Below are 18643 nucleotides of genomic sequence, written 5' to 3' on the forward strand. Positions count from 1 at the left end.
CTCAGTACTCTGTCCCCAGTAATTGGGCAGAAGCCACCATTAGCCAGTGTTGCCGCCATCACACTAGCTGATTCACATGTTACTTCAATGGAGCATAGCTAAAAGGAAGGAAAAACTAAATTCTGAAAATTTAGGCTCATATTATTTTTAGTAGTACAGTTGACCTCTAAGATAATCTGTGTCATCTGGTATTTCATACAGATCTGAAATATTTCTTCCAAAGGGATAACCTCATGACACAGAAGGATTTAAATGTGAACAATGTTCTAGCCCCTTTAAAGTTTATCCTAATTTGCCCAGTTATTCAGTCTTTTAATGGCAGACCTAAGATAGGAAGAGCCAGCTCCTAAGCACTAAGATTTGTAGTTGCCTCATGTGATATTCATATTTGCTTAAATAGTAATGCTTTCTGTAGGATACACAAACATAATTATTATTATTATTTTTTAACATCTTTATTGGAGTATAATTGCTTTACAATGGTGTGTTAGTTTCTGCTTTATAACAGAGTGAATCAGTTATACATATACATATGTTCCCATATCTCTTCCCTCTTTGTCTCCCTCCCTCCCACCCTCCCTATCCCACCCCTCCAGACAGCCACAAAGAACCGAGCCGGTTTCCCTGTGCCATGCGGCTGCTTCCCACTGGCTATCTACCTTACAACATAATTATTTTTAACTCAACAGGGAAAAAAGAGCCAAGATTTTTAAAATAAAGCAACATTCATCAGTATTATGATAATTAGCATCTACATGAGAAACTGCTACTTTAAGAAAAAATTTACTGACATCTTGCCTGTACCAAAGCTTAGCATCCCCATACGGCAACATGCAAAGGACTAAAGGAAAAAAATCTAAGACAGTTCTAGCCTACATGCTCTGTGTGCCTAAAACCAAAATGTTACATTTTAAACCATTTATTAACATTCAAATAGTTATTTGATACTGACTATGGGTGCTAGATATACTATAATGAAATGAAAAAAGCGAAGTCCAGGTACACTGTAGGGTGAAATTTTTGCATTTCAATATAATCAAAATAATGGAAATTTTTTGATTTTTGGGAAAAACCCAAATTTACCCATAATACTAAAACAATAAATAAATGCTCTATTTTACTTTTCACTAACAGTAACCAAAACTGAGAGGAAAGTGGAAGAGAAGGAGAAGGTAGGAAGTAGGAAGAAAAAGATATGACAGTTCTCAACTTATAATTTTCCTTTCTCATACCAAGATCTTTAAGAGGCACAAAGGGGTTTGGAAATAGCAGTAGGAAACTAACTAACCGCAATGAATTTGAAAACTGATTAGAAGCCACTTTTTGACTGACTTCCACTTTTGCCTATTTATGTTAAAACCCCTTCCCTATTTCTTCAAAAATACAGAATCTACTTATTATACGGACCCACATAGCAAAGACTTATAGTACAGGTGATTTAATTATGAAAGGCTTTCTAAAAGAAGCCTTAAACTCCAATGACCAATTCCTACTTTATAATTAGTATTAATGGAAATTTTGTTTGTCATAAGGTGATACACTTTCAATTTGACAAATCGCAATTTAAGAGTACTCTCCTGGTAGCCTGACAGATGTTCAGTTAGATGCAGCCTTTCTCCAAAAGAGCAAGTAAGTTTTCTACGGCTGTCTCTTGATTTTTTTCCTGAAGTATAGGAATTTCACAGTAGATTAGTAGCACCTAAGCTATGACAGCCAAAGTTAAATACGTGTACCAAAGGAAAAGAAACATTAACATATGGAAGAAATCCATATAGGCTAGGGAAAAAATAAGGGACACTGGATAAAAAGTAAATATGACACTGTATTTCATATAACATTTTATAGATTCAAAGGAATTTCACATACATCTCATGTACTTGTCCAATGTAATGCAGGAAGTTAGGTCAAGCATATGCTACAGATAATGAAACCAGGGTTCAGTAATTGAAACTAAGTCACATGGCTAAAACTAGCCAGGTTAGACTGATTTTCTACTGATAGTCTGGATTCCCAATTCATAGTTCTTCACAATGGGCAAGTGACAAATTGTGACCTGGACTTCCATCAAAATCTACTCGTTACCAGCTTTCCTTATATATTCTTTACGATTACTAAAAGGTTACCTTAAAAAGTAAAGGCAGGCAATGTAAAGTAAAACAGAAATTAACAGTAATTAATTTGTTACTACGTAGCTTCACATTACAAACTCATCAGAAGCATCAATGGCATTAAATCTGTAAGAATGAATTGAACTGAAAATATGGGGGGAAGAGAGGGATGTCCAGGAAGGCTATCTTGAGTTCTATACCACAGAAGATTATGTAAATGGACACCTCCTCCATGAATATGGAAAGCTACTCTAACTTATTAGAAAATCCATTATGTGACATTGTAGAAATGAACTAAACAAACTGAGAAAATGCCACTTTAGAATGTTGAATATGAACCTTCTGATAAAGAAACAAGTAACTCCTTCAAACAGAATTTTAAAACTAAGAAAACAGAGCTCGGTTTATAATAAAGAGAAGCCAATTGCTGGAGCTGTACACTATTTTTCATACTTCTTAAATATAATATTTTTATAGAAAAAAACATTTCCCTGTTACATTGAGACATCACTTTTTAGGAGATACAGACACGAGACTGCCTTTAACAAGGACATTTTTTCGAAAGTCAATGGGAAATGTTATCTTCTCTCTGCCTAAAGCCAAGATTTCAGAGACATCTATATTCTGCAAAATGTGACACACCCATTTATGTACATAATTCATACAGTTAAAATAAATTACCTGGAAATAGAAGTCTAATATACCAACCATGTCTGTACCTTCTGGAAAACACTGAAAAAATAGAAAGGCAATTAAAAATATAGGCACACAGGGGAAAAAAAATGCACACAAGTAAAAGATACATGGAGATTAAATTTAAAATATACACACGTTTCATTCTAATTGAGAACAAAATAGCACACAACCTATAAAAGGGTGCAAACATGAAATAATGAAGAACAATAAATCAAAATTACACCACGTAATTATCTAGATTTCTAGATACTAGTTTAACTGGCAATGATAAACTGATTCATAATTCATGAACCAAGTTACTAGACCAGCCACTTAAAATTTAAAAATCAAGTGTAACCAGCAATAGTCAAGCATTATGCTTTTGAAAAATAGGCCAATCCTTAAGCAAAATTTGCATTACTATAACTAGTCAAATATTTGAATATTACCAAATACAAATTGCTTGAATATTAACACTTTGATAGTATTAACTCAAGAGTGTTTTGCAAAAACCTCTGCACCACAGTCATAGGTAGCTGCTTAAAAGCTATTGTTGAGTTTTATTATACTTCATGTATTTTAATAAAATTTTTTATTTAATAAATAAAAGAATAATTTGAAATAGAAACAGAATTTAAAAACCTTTTTTTCTTTTAAGTAATATCCTATTGCAAAATTTCGATCTCCACTTTCTCTTTCAGACTGAAACCTAAAAGAAAAAAAACATTTGCTCCATTTATTTACTTTCTGTAAAAACATGATTGTTCTGTAGGTTAATTTGTATAGCAAAGTGCAGTATAAAGAACACTGACCTAAGAGTCAAGGCTGCTGGGTTCCAGTCCCAGTTCTGTCAACAGGTTAGCTATGTGGCCTTGGGCAAGTCATTTAAGTAACAATTCTTTCTGCCTTAATTTTCTCAGCTGTAAAAGGACTGAAATGAACTAGGTCCTTTCTAGTCTTCATATTTTGTGAATAAAGAAGCTAATTTTTAAATTATCAAATATTCAACTGTTAAAATTTACTATTAATTACAGACTCTTCTGACTCCCCCCAAAAGTACACTAAATAGTCAATTCCAACTGAGAGAATCTATGGAAATTTCACTGAGAGAGAGAGACATGAAATGGACCTTACAGCATTTGCTGGATTAATAAATTTCTGGGGGAAGCCAAGGAAGTGGCAAATATTATACAGCATGAACAAAGTTATAAAAGACAGGACTTCATTAAAGAATGGCAAATATTCTGATGTATCTCGGAAAACAGTTTCATGGAGAAGAGTGGAGAAATACCAAACCAACAAAGGAGACTAGGACCAAATTATCAAGACTGATAAATGCTAAAAAATGTAATGGCTACTGATTACCTACAAAATGAAAGCTTGAAGGCTTTCAAACAAGTTACCTTATCAGATCTACATTTTAGAAGGATAACTCTGACATCAGTTTGGGAAAAGGGAAAAAGATAGGATGAATGATATTATTAGAAGACTACTGTAATGAGAGCTATAGGAAGCCTTAACTTAGGTAGTGATGATAGGAATGGAAGGAGAGGTATGATCAAACATGAGAGCAGTGGACAAGTCTTCCGACCTAACAGGAAAGAGGAGAAATGGGGTAAAGTTTGGTACAAAGCCTAGATTTCTAACGTAGTCTACAGAAAGGATGGCAATATCAACTGACACTGGGATCCTTAGGGCAACGAGCAGTTTAGTAAGGAAGAGAATGAGTTTTGATTTAGACAGGTTTTATCTGTGGTACATCTGAGAGCTCAACCTATAAGAGTTCAGAAGCAAGACTTCCCTGGTGGCACAGTGGTTAAGAATCCACCTACCAATGCAGGGGACATGGGTTTGAGCCCTGGTCCAGGAAGATCCCGCATGCCGCAGAGCAACTAAGCCCATGAGCCACAATTACTGAGGCTGTGCTCTAGGGCCCATGAGCCACGACTACTGAAGCCCATGTGCCTAGAGCCCGTGCTCCACAACAAGAGAAGCCACCACAGTGAGAAGCCTACGCACTGTAACAAAGAGTAGCCCCTGCTCACCGCAACTAGAGAAAGCCTGTGCGCAGCAACAAAGACCCAACACAGCCAAAAATAAATAAATTAAAAGAGTTCAGAAGGCTGCTGCTAAAAGAGGAACTGTGCGTGACACTCTTCTTATTACTGATCAGGGGTGGACAGCTCCTTCTAACTGCACATTTTAATATTTCTATGGTCGGAAAAAAAATGTTGGATATGGAAAAATTCTTGGAAATGAACTTGTCAACTTGTCATACTTAAAAAAATAATCAATATAGTATAAAGTACTAACAATTCAGCAATGATCACAGTGCCTACCACATAGTTCTGTTCATCAAACATTGTGTTCAGTACTTACTATCCAATAGATAACAGGAATACAGAAATGAATTGGAAGATACTCTATCCAGGTCTTAAAGAAGTCAGTCTAATGGTGATGACGAGGCAAAAAGAGACACAGAATCAGTTCAATAAAATATGGTAATATGAGAGCACAGAAGGAAGGTGAGATGAGATTCATAAAAAACTTCCTGGAAAAGATACTTAAGCTGATGAATAAAAGCTGGTAAGGCAGACGTGAAATACAAAGCATCACCTAGTTTAGGAATGGAAGGAGAGGTATGATCATGCCTCATCACATTTCCTTGTGATTAGATAAAGCTTAAGCATCCCAAAACTGCTTAAGCTTTATCTAATCACAAGGAAACAATCAGACCTATTCAAAATAAGGAAGGTCTACTACAGCCCATGGGCCTGATGTGGCCCATGCTTTTATAAATAAAGTTTTTTGGAACACAGCCTCATAGTGTTTATTGCTTGCTTTCCTACTGAAACAGTGGAATTGAATAGTTGCAACAGAGACCATATGGCCCCCAAGTACAAAATATTTACTATCTCGTCCCTCACAGAAAAAGTTAATTCCTGTTCTGTAAGACAAATGGTTGGTATTCTTCAAAAAAAGCCAGTTAGTAAAATTTTAAAAAGGGTCTAGGGTAGGGGGACTGTTCTATTTTAAAAAGACAAAAAAAAGACATAACAAAAGTTATGCATGACACTGATTTGTTCCTGAAAAAAATAAAGGCCATAAAAGGCATTTACAGGACAGTTGAGGACATTTATATATTGATTAATATCATATTTTAAAATTAATGTTAATGTTCTTAATAAATGTGTTGCTAGCATTGTGATTATAAAGGAGAATGTCCTTATTCTTAGCATACACATGCTGAGTAATTTAAGGGTGAAGCAGCATGAGGTCTACAACTTAATTTCAAACAGTTCTGGAAAAAAACCCCACATACATATTTATATTTACACATATGTACATGTATATGTATGTAGAGATACACACTTATTTTAAACTGTCCATCTAAAGAGAGAGGTTGAGAAAAAGCAAATGAGACACAATATTAATCAGAAAATATAAGTGAAAGATATCAGATTTTCATATTTTGTCTTTCAACTTTTCTGTAGATTTGCAAATTTCAAAATAAAAAGTCGGGGTAAAAATCAAGTTAGCCAGGCACAGAGAGATTATGAGAGGTAAGACAGTATTTATAGGCAAAGAGAAAATTGAGACAGTGCCAGTCATTTAAGGTAAACTTAGGGTCTCTTCTAATTCTATGATTTCCCACAAGAAGTTTATCAAAACTAGTTAAAGCATTTTAAGTGTCCTCCCTCAGGTAATTTAGAAATCATACATTTCTCTCTAATGACCAAATTCTAATTATTTATTCACTGAAGTATACATACATGGAGTCACAAAACAGTATTTAAAATAAAATTCTATAATCTAGATTTTTCAAATTAATTTCAAGAGATCTGACCTATCATAAAAACCTAAATCATAAATCAGACTCACGTTGCATTACTGAATCCAACATACTCATTACCAGCCATCTTATTCAAAAATTGCATTACCTATAAACCAAAATTAGAAAGTATTTTTAGTAATCAAAAAACAAATATAAAAAATGTAGCATGAAAACTGAATTCTATATTGTACTTACATAGTCAAATTTTTCAGCATTATTCACTCCTTGCTGCAAAGAAATGAGACATAAATATGTTAATATAGGGCCCCACCCCAGTTAAGCTTTAAGTGAATATAATATCAAAATTCCAAACTGCTATCATTATAATTAATATACTGCACATTAGTACTTTTAAATCTAGGAAATACTTCTAAGGTAATTCAATATTTACATAAGCTTTTTTATGTGTTCTTACATTAACACCCATATGTTGAGAATGGATCTGAATTACAAAGGGAATGCTTTATTTTAAGTATAACTTTTCCCAACCCAAAGTTACAGAAAAGTTTAAACATAAGCTCCTCAAACCCCCTTATCCTTCATAACACCACATAATCTGCTACAATGTATGTTATTTACTTAATTTCACATTTTAAAAAAACTTAAAATAAAGTTTTACCCTTAGCAAAGAATTAGGTATATATAAATTATGGTTTTCAATTAAGAACAATCTACTTATATTTCTAAAATAAACTTAAACCAGTATTAGAGTTAGAAAATGAGTTATGTTGCAAAGCTATCTTTTACAATTCTAGTATAGTATATGTAAACATTCTGGATACATTTTACTTATGTAGAGAAAGCTCTACCTTTAATATCTCACTTGTTACAACAATACTTGAACTAAAAAAAAATATATTTCATAGTCTAAAAAAATTAGCTACATTTGTATTTAGCATTATGCCAATTCAGAGTATGGAAGATGTATTGTTTCATCACTTCTATTTCTGACATGTTAGCTACTGCAAATGTCAATAGGAAAAACCTATGTAATGTAGATCAGTTCAAGTAGCCAAATGGTTTCATTTTACCTCGGCGAAGTTTACAAAGCAGTAAGTTGTAGATCTGAAATCAAACGTATTAATTGGTGATATGCACCCAAAAGAAACAATACATCTCTAATTTTTAAAACAAGTTTAAAATGAAGTAATTTGACAACTAAAATTGTAAAAATGAAAATTTTTAACTTTACCCTCAAAAACCCAAAATAATACACTTTAAAATTTTATTTGGTGGGGGGGGGGACTTGTACCAGAGTATTATTTAATTGAATAAAGCCAGGTTCATTATCCACTTTACAAGTGGATTAGGATGTGGCTGATAATCTGTGAAACCCTACAAATCAACTTATTTGAGAAAGAATGTGCAATGACATACACAATCAGTAGCTGGAAAGAACACCACACTATTTCATCAAAATCAGGCATTAACAAAGTTTAAACAAGTTAGGAATAATTTAGCTACAACCATATAGTAATCACTATCTACGTATTTTCTCTAAAGCGTCCTTTGACATATTTTTAAATTTTCTTTCTTTATAATACACCAGAAATCAAAATGTAGAAATGTAACTCCAAAGCTGTTCAATGAAAAATAATTAAAAGAAGAAATTACCAACTTCATTGAACTGTTGCAGTTGTCAAAATATTCCATAGATCCTAATGCTGTAAAATATGTAACAACATTTAAACCACAAAAACCTTTTTAACCTTTGAAAAAGCACAAAAAACAACTCTTTTGGAAAAGGATGTCAGCATTTGCATTGGGATGTCACATGGATAATTACTGGTTATACAATTAATCAATGTAAAATAAACAAGTTATATTTGAACTTTCATTCTCTGACCTAAACTGTACCCTATAAAACTAACACAAATTTTCTTTGTTTAGCTGTCATGTTTAATTTTTAAAAAACCAAAAACTGTCTCAACTCTTGACTATGGTCACATTCTTGATCTACTCTGCAGCAAACTAAATTAAAGTACAATTAGATTTTACTTCTATGCTATTTTAAAGAAACAACTGGTATTTATCAATGTCTATCATTATATAACATTTTGGGTAAGCTACCTGAAATGTCCTGGCAGATTATGTAAATAGGCAGAATAAAATATTTGAAAGACTGTGTTGACTCAAGAAAGTCTCTACTCAAAACTTGCCAATTTAAATGTAAAAGTACTTGATTAATGTTTCTTCTTATTATCTACCTAGAAAGAGCATTTAACTGAAGTCAATAAAATATATTCCCCCCTGTAATCTCTTGGAAAGATTTCACGTACCCCAGGGATATGTGGGATTTAGTAATCATTATCAGATGTCACATTATTTTAATTTTGAAAAATTTACATTATAAAGTTTATGTGCAAAGATGTTAGAAAAAAACACACATACACATACCAAATAACCTAGAGTAAATGCCCCCAGCCCCTGCACCGCCCTGCCAAAGCAAAAACACATACTGTTAAAAAAAAAAATCATCATTTCTCCAGTAGTGAGGTACAGAGGGGTGAAGGAACAGATGTTATGAAAAATTAAGCCAGGAATGGGTAGATGGGGGATGGTTACACTTTTCGGTTTATTTTGTGTATGTTTTAAATTTTTCATACAAGATTAAAGGAAAAATGTTTATTTGCTAATAATTTTGCACAGTAATTACAAAACTGTTCCTTTAGAATATTTTCTTTCTTTTTTGAAATAGTAAATGATTTTTAATTAGTTCATGTATCAGTGGATATTTTCTATTGCTAGAAGTATAAATTCTCTTACTATTCTAAATTTTTACAGATGTACAAGTTGAGAAATCCTGCTGACAATAGATGAGTAGATGGAAATAGGAAAGACTTTGTTACGGCAATGTACACAATCCTTTACACATTTATCTCATTACATACAAAGGTCACACAGTAAAATATACCCTCAAAAACTACACTTAATGCTCTCATTAACTAACAACTTGATCAGATCCTCTTTCCATTTTGTTGAAACCAAAAATCTGGAAACAACCTGGTATATAAGATTTGTTCCCAGTCACTACAGTGATTACAGTGATTCACATCCTCAATACCATGACCACAATATTTCAAAATGTTCTCTTTTGATGGTGCCCAAGATGTTTTTACAACCTGAAGCAGTGCACCACAGTAAAATTTAGGACACAAGAAGTATATACCTTTTGGAAAATGGGAGGAAACCTAGACCAAAGGCAGGTTAATTTTAAGAAAGGCACATATGGAAACAGATTTAGAAACTGATAGTCTTAAAACTATCAATGCCTCTTTATCTCTTAGAAAAATATTCCCATGCCCAGGGATATGTTTATTTCAGTTTTAAGTCACTGCACAAGTATTATTAGATATCACATTATTTTAATCTTAAAATTACAGTAATTTACATTAAGTATGGTAGGAAAACTTAAAGATAAACTGGACAAAATACAGTTACCAAAATTTCTAATCCATTTACCACATGACTTAAAAAGCAAACCATGTGGTTTGTTTGAAAAGGTTAGTAATCAGACCTTGAGATTAGAAAATTACACAAATTTATTTTTCTATAAACATATCAAGTTAAAGAATTTACATTCCTTTGAGGAAAACTTTTATCAATGAAAATTTGACAAAGAAGCACTGAGTTTTAACACTGGCTATTAAAAGAATTAATAAGTATACTAGAGTAGTTTTATAACCTGTTTATACAATATACTCATGAACTGAATTATGTATTATACATCACAACACAGGTGAAAATATCACTATTAACAGGGACATGTGCCAATAAATTTAATATTAATATGACTCATTTAAAGTCAATGCATTAATCAGTTATTTTGTAAGTAAATCACTTGATTCCATTCATAAAGTATGGAGGTGTAGAAGCAAATTGAAAATTAGAAATCATAGAGGAAAAAGGCATAGAAGAAAGAGGCAAAAAGAGGTAACTAAAAATGATTTTACAAAACATTTGGTTTAATCTCTCCAGAGAAAATGCTTTAAAGCTAAATAATACATGAGAATTAATATAAATATTACAGGTGAAAAATAATGTTTTAAATCTAGTATTTTCATAGATTAGCCCTAAAAATAAAGTAACAAAAAAGGGAATTCTGTTGACAAATTACCCGCCTTTTATTTGAGGAAAAAAACCCTCAAGCACATCAACTGATATAATCATGAAGAACTGATATAATCATAATAAGCCAATATAATCCTTTCTTATGAATGTTACCAAGTTCAAGGCATCATCCATTGCTCCCCAGAGCCACAAACTGCCTTAAAAATGTGGCTTATAAGCATGTGTAACAGGTGATTGCTAACATGACAAAACTGAACATTACACACATATTAACTAAATTTGTCTCGGTTTTTTAATGGAGCATGATTAAATTATTTTTTAAAAAAAAGAGAGGAAAAAAACCTCCAATATTTTAAATTCAAAAATACTTCTGATTAAAAAAAAATCAAGTTTTTCAAATGACAAAAACTAGAAACTACCACGAGAATAGAGACACAAACATAGAAGACAATGTGACTTTACCTTTAAAATTAAAAAGCAGAAGGGTGACAATTATAATATGTTGTCCTCATTTTTCCACTCTAGCCCTCAAGTTATCAGAAGATCTTAACTTTTAAACTGAAACTAGGTGAGATTAAAAAATTATGTAAGGATGCTGCTATTTCATCCAGAGTAACTGTGCTTTCAAATTTATTTTTACTCTTTCCTTTAAATCAGGCAACCGGATTACCATCATCAAATAAAATCAACTGCATCAAAAAGTATTCCTTTAGGTTTAGCAGCTACCACAGAGAAAGAGACAGGAAGTACAGTACCTTCATGTTTTTTTAAATTATGTGCCTTTTAAGTACAAAAAATCACATGTCTTTATGAAGGCATTTACCTATATAGTGTTTAAAATTTTAAATATTGGGGTTTTCCTACAAGTTTAGTAGTTAAGAATTTATGCAACAGGTTCCTTCTGCCCAAATTCTCCTTTTTTACACAATCTGCTAATCCTTTTGAACATCTGCTCTGCCTCTTCCCCCATTTTCCTGAGGACCACCACCAATCCTAAAAAGGAAAAAAATCAGTACTACAAAATTATGAAATGAAGTCTTACTAAAGATTCTAGTAATTTGTGTGGGGGGGGGAGGGGGAATAACATGAGGGGAATGTTTTAATAGCACCATAATAAAGTTCTGAATTTTGAAAGAAAAATATAGCCTTAAGGTCATCAGCTAAAAGCTAAAAAACAGAATTCACATCTAATAGCCATGGTAAAATGGCCACACTTTGGGTACTCAAAGCACAACCTCCTTGAGAAGAAGCCTCGTCCCTTATGGATAGCAAGCACTGACTAATGTCCAAAGAATGACTGTATACACTCACTGAAAATTAGATTGACTTTTAATCCAATAACTGGCATCTTCTGTAAAAGTTAAATTAGGAAAATAAAATTTCTGCCTTTTGGACAATATAACTATGCTAGGTAAAGACAAAATGTCATCAAGAGAAATAGCAAACAACTACATTAAAAATGGTAGAGTGAATGTGAACGAATAGCAAACAGAAAATTGGGAGACTTAGCTCAAGCCCAATTCTACTGCTGTTAGAACCTATCCAGTCTGTTTCCTCATCTTATCTATTTAAGGAGTAAGAAGGCTGAGCTTGAAAACTCCTTCAGCCATGGTTTTATTACTTCAATTTCAACTACCAATTCATCAATATTATGTTTGAATTCTTTTTTAAAAAGTCCAAGAAAAGTATTACATTCTGGGACAGTCAATTTTACACAGAGGTATGTCAAGCTTCTCCCTTCAAGATTTAGATGAACTTCATTAAAAAAAAAACAAAAAACAAACCCAAACCAAAAAAACCCCCAAAACTTGTGAAACAACTTCTAAAAATAAAACAAAAAAGGTCAAAGAAACTGACCTTAAATATGAACCATATCCCAAAGCCTCATTTCCAACTGTCAGTAAATTTACAATTTTTATAAATTTAAAAACACTGATCAAATTTGTAAATACACGATGACTTAGTTACATGTTTGCACAATTGGATGCAACCACACTTATGCTGTGTATGTGTGTTTTTTTAACTGTTTCTAAGTACTCATATTAATGTTGCTCATTGTATAGTTTATGGCCTGTGACTAAACATCATATCATGCTGTGATATGACCAGACATGCATTTCCTACATGCAGCATTTCAGTGTAGTATATTAAGCCCATGAATCATTAAACAAAAGATGTTTAACTGCATGCAGTTAAGCAAGACTTCTATTAATCATTTACACATGTCCCTTTCTTGAAAATACTATTGGTGTGCTGTTAATCTTTTTCCAGTGTAAGAGTTCTTAAACTGAGATCCATGGGTCTGTGAATTCCCTACAGTTTATATAAAATCATGGTATGTGAACATTTTTTCTGGGAAGACCCAAAAAAGGTTCAGAACCATTTTAGTGGTTTTCTCATCAAACACTAATACACACATTTTATTATCATAACTTTCCTTACCTCTAACTTACTTGTTCAAATCTGAACAATTATTAATGAGACTTTTCTCTCATCACAGTATTTACTGAATTTCATTTTAAGGGCCCATTTACTGGCGCATACCCCACGTTATACTGTAAGTTGTGCCATGACTGTGCCTAGTACATATTCATATTATTATTTTCTATAATAAACACGTAGTTTCTTTCACCTCAAACTGACAACTTTTCTCTTATGTAAAACAGTGACAACTAGATTATAGTGGGCATAGCCTAAAATTAGTTACATTAAAAAATAATACTTGTCTATAATATCTCCATCACTAGAGTTACAAGGATTAAGTGGGCCAGTGCTTATGAAGCATTTGCTCTAAAATAACAACATATATATTCTTAAGACAGTACTCTTCTATTTTAAAGGCTTTTCTCATGAATGAAGAAAAAAATTCATTGAAGTTAAGAGAGGATTTCTAGCATACAAATTAGATGAATTTTTATTAACTGGGCCAAGGGTATAATTTATATTCAAACATTCCTTGTGTAACCAGGGTATCCCATCTTCAGAAATGCATCTACAAAGGCACATAGCTATGTTTTTTTCAAGCATGGAATAGATGTGCACAGATTTACTGAAGAAAGTATATTAATGTTCCAAACACAAATGAAATATAATTGAATACCAATGAAACATAATTAGAAATTAAAAATCTAAGCAGTATCACAGAATAGAACCACTTTCAAATACTTATTTCAATACATTAGTGTTTCCAATTATTAAGGCAAACTAGACACTTAACAAAAGAAACAAAACATACCATGTAAACCAAAGAGTAGGAAAATAATATAACTTAATAACTGGAATAAGTCTTACTTAGTTATTACATGATTCAAGTAAAACAAATGAAACAAGTTGAAATGAAAATTGTGATTACATCTCATGAAAGTATAAAGGACTTGAGAACAGTCAAGGGTAAATGTACTTTGTTTTAACACAAAGTACCAGAACATTTGTCCCTACATATGCTGATGACAAACATCAAACAGTAACACGCTGTTACTTCTGTTTACATCTGTTCATTCTAGAAGAGCCAAAAAGAAGAGAAAGAAAAAAATATTAAAACTTTAAGAAGAAAAACTTCTGTGACTACTGTTCAGAAGAGACTTCTTTTTGAATTTTTGCCAGATCTTCAGGTCAAGAGTAACTGTTGGAATTTATGTCATCTGTTTTTAGTTTTGTCCTTGAAATTACATCATTTATTTTGAAATAAATAAAAATCCTAACCTTATGCCATACCATTAATTTAACACCAAAAGAAAAATTTTCACATTTCTACATAAATAAGATTCCTCTTTATGCCTTAGTATTTAAATTTTTTACTGGATTAAAAGGAAATGTCAACATTTTACCTTTATTAATGAAGTCACAACAATTGCTCCAGCATTTACCATAGGATTATGTGGTTTATCTGAAAATATAAAAGCAATAGCATTACTTTAAGTACCTGATATAATTTTCTGTGATGCACAGGTACTTCCCATGAACAAACATCTATTTTCTTTATGTAAGCCATTGATTGTTACAGTTCTTTTTGGGGGTCGGGGGTGGAGAGTGGAGGAGTGCATTAAAGTCAGTTACACATCAAACCAGTAATACACTTTTAAGAAGCTGTATAACTATACAGGCAAACAAAGATTCAGGTACAGAAAGACAGTGAACAGTGCTGTAAGAGCACATCCAAATTTCCTAACTCTGCCATTTGATCCTGGGAAAGTAACTGAACTTCACTGTGCCTCAATTTTCCCATCGGTAACCTGGGAGTAATAGCAGCACCAATACCTCAGCAAGTCATAATACTTCAATGAATTAAAAAAAATGCTTTGGCACAGCACTAAGCAAACAAATAATATTATTATTAAAAATCACCTTGGAAAAAGCATATCTAGTGTGGACCCAATTTTCCTTTTTTAAAGTATTTTAATTTTGTGTTTATGTATATACATATACATATGCAGAAAATGAAAACAGGTGATACACATAGGATAAAAAGATTACAGGGTATTTAAGTTGTATTCAGCATGCCTTCTATATTTCCTGACAATAAGGATGTATTTCTTGTATAATTACAAAATTACTTAAAATTTAAGTTCATCCAAAATCCTACCTCTTCTCCTAATTCTTACAACAAACAGAATTGCAAATCTCAGCTGATTATACTGTCATTCATAGCACAGCACAAGCGCCAAACACAAAACTCTTAGGGCACTGAAAACATTTATTTGAAAGCATAATTCCTAATCTGTTTGTGGTAGTAATTTACTTCTTTGGGAACAAGTTCTTATCTAACTTGACACATCTAGCAGAATTCATAAGTTATTGCTACATTATTAGTATCCTTGAAGTTTAAGCAAGTTACCTTCCGTGAGATGAGTCTACAGCTAAACAAGGAAATTCTTCAACTGTTGAAGAGTTACTATATGACCCAGCAATTCCACTCTCAGGTATATAACGAAGAGAAATAAAAACGTGTACACAAAAACTTGTACACAAATGTTCTCAGCAGTATTACTGATAATAGTCAAAAAGTGAAAAATAACCCACAACCCAAACATCCTGCCAAATGATGAATGGGTAAACAAAATGTGGTATTATTATCCAAACAATGGAATATTATCCAGCAATAAAAAAATGAAGTATTGACATAAGCCACAACATGAAAGCACCTTGAAAACATTATGCTTAGTAAAACAGGCCAGTCAAAAAGACCACATATAATGATTCCATTTACATAAAGACCAAATATAATGATTCTGTTTATATGAAATGTCCCAAACAGGCAAATCCATAGAGACAGAAAGTAGATTACTAGTTTCCATGGGTAGAAGAGAAATAGGTATTGACTACTAATATCTCTAATACCTAGGGTATCTTTTGGGAGTGATAAAAGTGTCCCCAAATTGTGGTCATGGTCATGGTTGTACAACTCTATGAATATACTAAAAGCCATTAAATTGTACATTTTGAATGAGTAAATTATGTAGTAGGTAAATTATATTTCAATAAAACTGTTAAAAATAATAAAAAAAAATCAATAATGACCAAAAATTGGGTAACTTAACAGTACACCATTTTCCTCAATATAAGATCAACGATATGATTAGTAGCTAGCTAGGCTTTAAATAGTGTACATTTTGGGTTACCCATGATAATGACAAGTTCTAAAAGTTAAAATAAAACAGTACAAGTATACTATCTAAATAGTACAGTCAGGATTTCACCTATTTCAAATTATGCTAAGGGAAGTCTGCTTTCTTTGAGATCACACAAAATGACAGTAATAGTTGTCATAGAAAAATACTATGCAACAAAAGGGAAGCCAAGAAACAAAAAATTTCCAGTATTATCTATGTAAAAGAAAAACCAAATGCGGACACAGAAATCAAAATATGGAAATCAGGGCTTCCCCGGTGGCGCAGTGGTTGAGCGTCCACCTGCTGATGCAGGGGACACGGGTTCGTGCCCCGGTCCAGGAAGATCCCACATGCTGCGGAGCGGCTGGGCCCGTGAGCCATGGCCGCTGAGCCTGCGTGTCCGGAGCCTGCGCTCCGCAACTGGAGAGGCCACAACAGTGAGAGGCCCGCGCACCGCAAAAGAAAAAAAAAAGGAAATCAGGCTGTGCTAAATTAGTTTATACTCGTATTTGTGTATATTCATGTATCTGTCCTTTCATTTTTTTTTTTTTTGGACGTTATCAGGTTTAGACTCTAGGGCCCTAGGAGGTAGCTAATGTGTGTATTCCAAATGGTACCACATAAACATGGGCATTTACTATTTTGTAAATCATAAATATTCAGCAAATACTACATACGCTACATTTAAGAAGATCTTCCAAGAACACTAAAGCATTTCATGGCATGACAGAGCAATTTTCAGATGTAAGCACTGCTCACTCTGACCTTGGCTTAAAAGCCAGACATCTGAACACTTGGAAATACACCAGAGATTAAAACACCAGCTTTACTGCATTATAAAACCTCAGTCTATAAGTGGAAATCTCCTTTTCCACTCTGCTCTGCCATAGTCAGAAGGAAAGAACTGAAGGGTTCAGTTTAGAATTTTTAATTTAAAAAGAATTATGACAACAGAAATAACACAAGCTAATTAATAAAGGCTACTATCTGAAGTAATGACATATATTAGCTTAGTATAATGACAAAATGGACATCTGAAATTTTGGGGCATGTTTTTAACTAGAATGCAAAAAATTGATTAATTTTAACATTTATTCTAAGGGAATAAAACAAGCAAAAAATTCTTCCATATTATACCAGAAAAAGCTTTTCAAACTAAGTATATGAACCTTACAAAGATGTGGTTCATGACTGAGGCTGATATTAAAAGAGTAACTACTATAATTTATCTATTCATTATAATTCAGATTAATGTTAATTTATCATCATAATCTTACAAAGCTAGGATAATATTAATACATTTGTTTCTTTTAATTTTATAATGCTAGGTAGACACACATGCACATACATACACAGAGTGTAGTTTCACCATAAATTACCCTTGAAATTTTCAATATAAAAAAGACCCACAAACTCTTTTCTTGCTGGGGCTAATCTAAAACCAAGACTCTAGAGCACAGAACCTATGCAGAACTCAAGAAGGAGTGGTATGGTATAGTGATGCCTTCATTTTCCCATTATTTCCCAGATTCCTGGTATTGGCTCAGGCTTGGAAAAAGTCAAAGAATATCAAGGCAAAACCTCTTGTTAAACTTTATATTCAGTTATTACAAAACAGTGCTAAATTCCTGAGTTCTTATTGTGATATTTTTTCTTATAGACTTACTGTCAATAAAATGTACATGGCAAAAAAATGTATTACTTACAATGTTAAAGTCATTTACCCCAAGCCGATTTTATTTCTTACCACTCAATTCACCAGAACCACCTAGTTTATTCAAGTTTGTATTTTTGGGCAAATAGTAATTTTTCTTGTAAAATGTTTAATCTTGTGAGAACAAAAACATTCTTTCCATATTAAATCTAGATGTCAGTGAATTTAATAAATAAGGTACTTCTGCATATGATGTCCTTATTGAAGTTGCTAGTTTACAGTAATCTCCATAAAATCAAATGTAGCATCAGGATAGAAAGATCATGGTAAAATAAATAAGAAAATGCAACTGCCCTCAAAAAAAATAGAAAGAGAAGCATAAGAAAGTATCAGTCTTGTAACTTCATTTTAAAAACTCATAAAACAATACTGAGTATAAGGCATATTTTTTATTTTTCATCCAGCAGAAAGTAAAAATACAAAAGTATATTTCTCACAACCATTACTGTAATTCCTTCACTCTTGTTTTCTTCAATTCTATTTTAACTTGTCACACAATGAGGAACCTAGCATATGCCTGAAAGATTAAAAAAACAGAAACCAATCTATAGGTTGGTGTTTAGATTTAAAACCTCTATCAGATCAAAAGTACTAACTACCTTTGTCCTCCCCTTTTCTTTTGGATTCCTGT

At 32.5% G+C, this 18643-nt stretch overlaps 2 protein-coding genes across 2 annotated transcripts in view; both read right to left on the reverse strand.

Moving 5' to 3' along the window:
• The window catches only part of LOC103069404 (glutaminase kidney isoform, mitochondrial), a 43468-nt gene extending 36613 nt beyond the window's left edge, over positions 1 to 6855 (reverse strand). The window contains exons 1-5 of the mRNA XM_007464961.1: positions 6814 to 6855; positions 6666 to 6724; positions 3426 to 3492; positions 2790 to 2840; positions 16 to 98 (exon numbers count right to left, since the gene is read on the reverse strand). Of these exons, the coding sequence (XP_007465023.1) occupies positions 16 to 98; positions 2790 to 2840; positions 3426 to 3492; positions 6666 to 6721 (257 nt within the window). The 5' untranslated portion in view covers positions 6722 to 6724; positions 6814 to 6855. The remainder of the gene's footprint in view (positions 1 to 15; positions 99 to 2789; positions 2841 to 3425; positions 3493 to 6665; positions 6725 to 6813) is intronic.
• Positions 6799 to 18643, reverse strand: part of LOC103075671 (glutaminase kidney isoform, mitochondrial-like) — a 36362-nt gene continuing 24517 nt past the window's right edge. Inside the window, exons 7-8 of the mRNA XM_007464983.1 lie at positions 14510 to 14575; positions 6799 to 6839 (exon numbers count right to left, since the gene is read on the reverse strand). Coding sequence (XP_007465045.1) covers positions 6799 to 6839; positions 14510 to 14575 — 107 coding nt within the window. The remainder of the gene's footprint in view (positions 6840 to 14509; positions 14576 to 18643) is intronic.

The sequence above is a fragment of the Lipotes vexillifer genome, unplaced genomic scaffold, assembly GCF_000442215.2.
Source record: "Lipotes vexillifer unplaced genomic scaffold, Lipotes_vexillifer_v1.1 scaffold903, whole genome shotgun sequence".
Taxonomy (NCBI): Eukaryota; Metazoa; Chordata; class Mammalia; order Artiodactyla; family Lipotidae; genus Lipotes; species Lipotes vexillifer.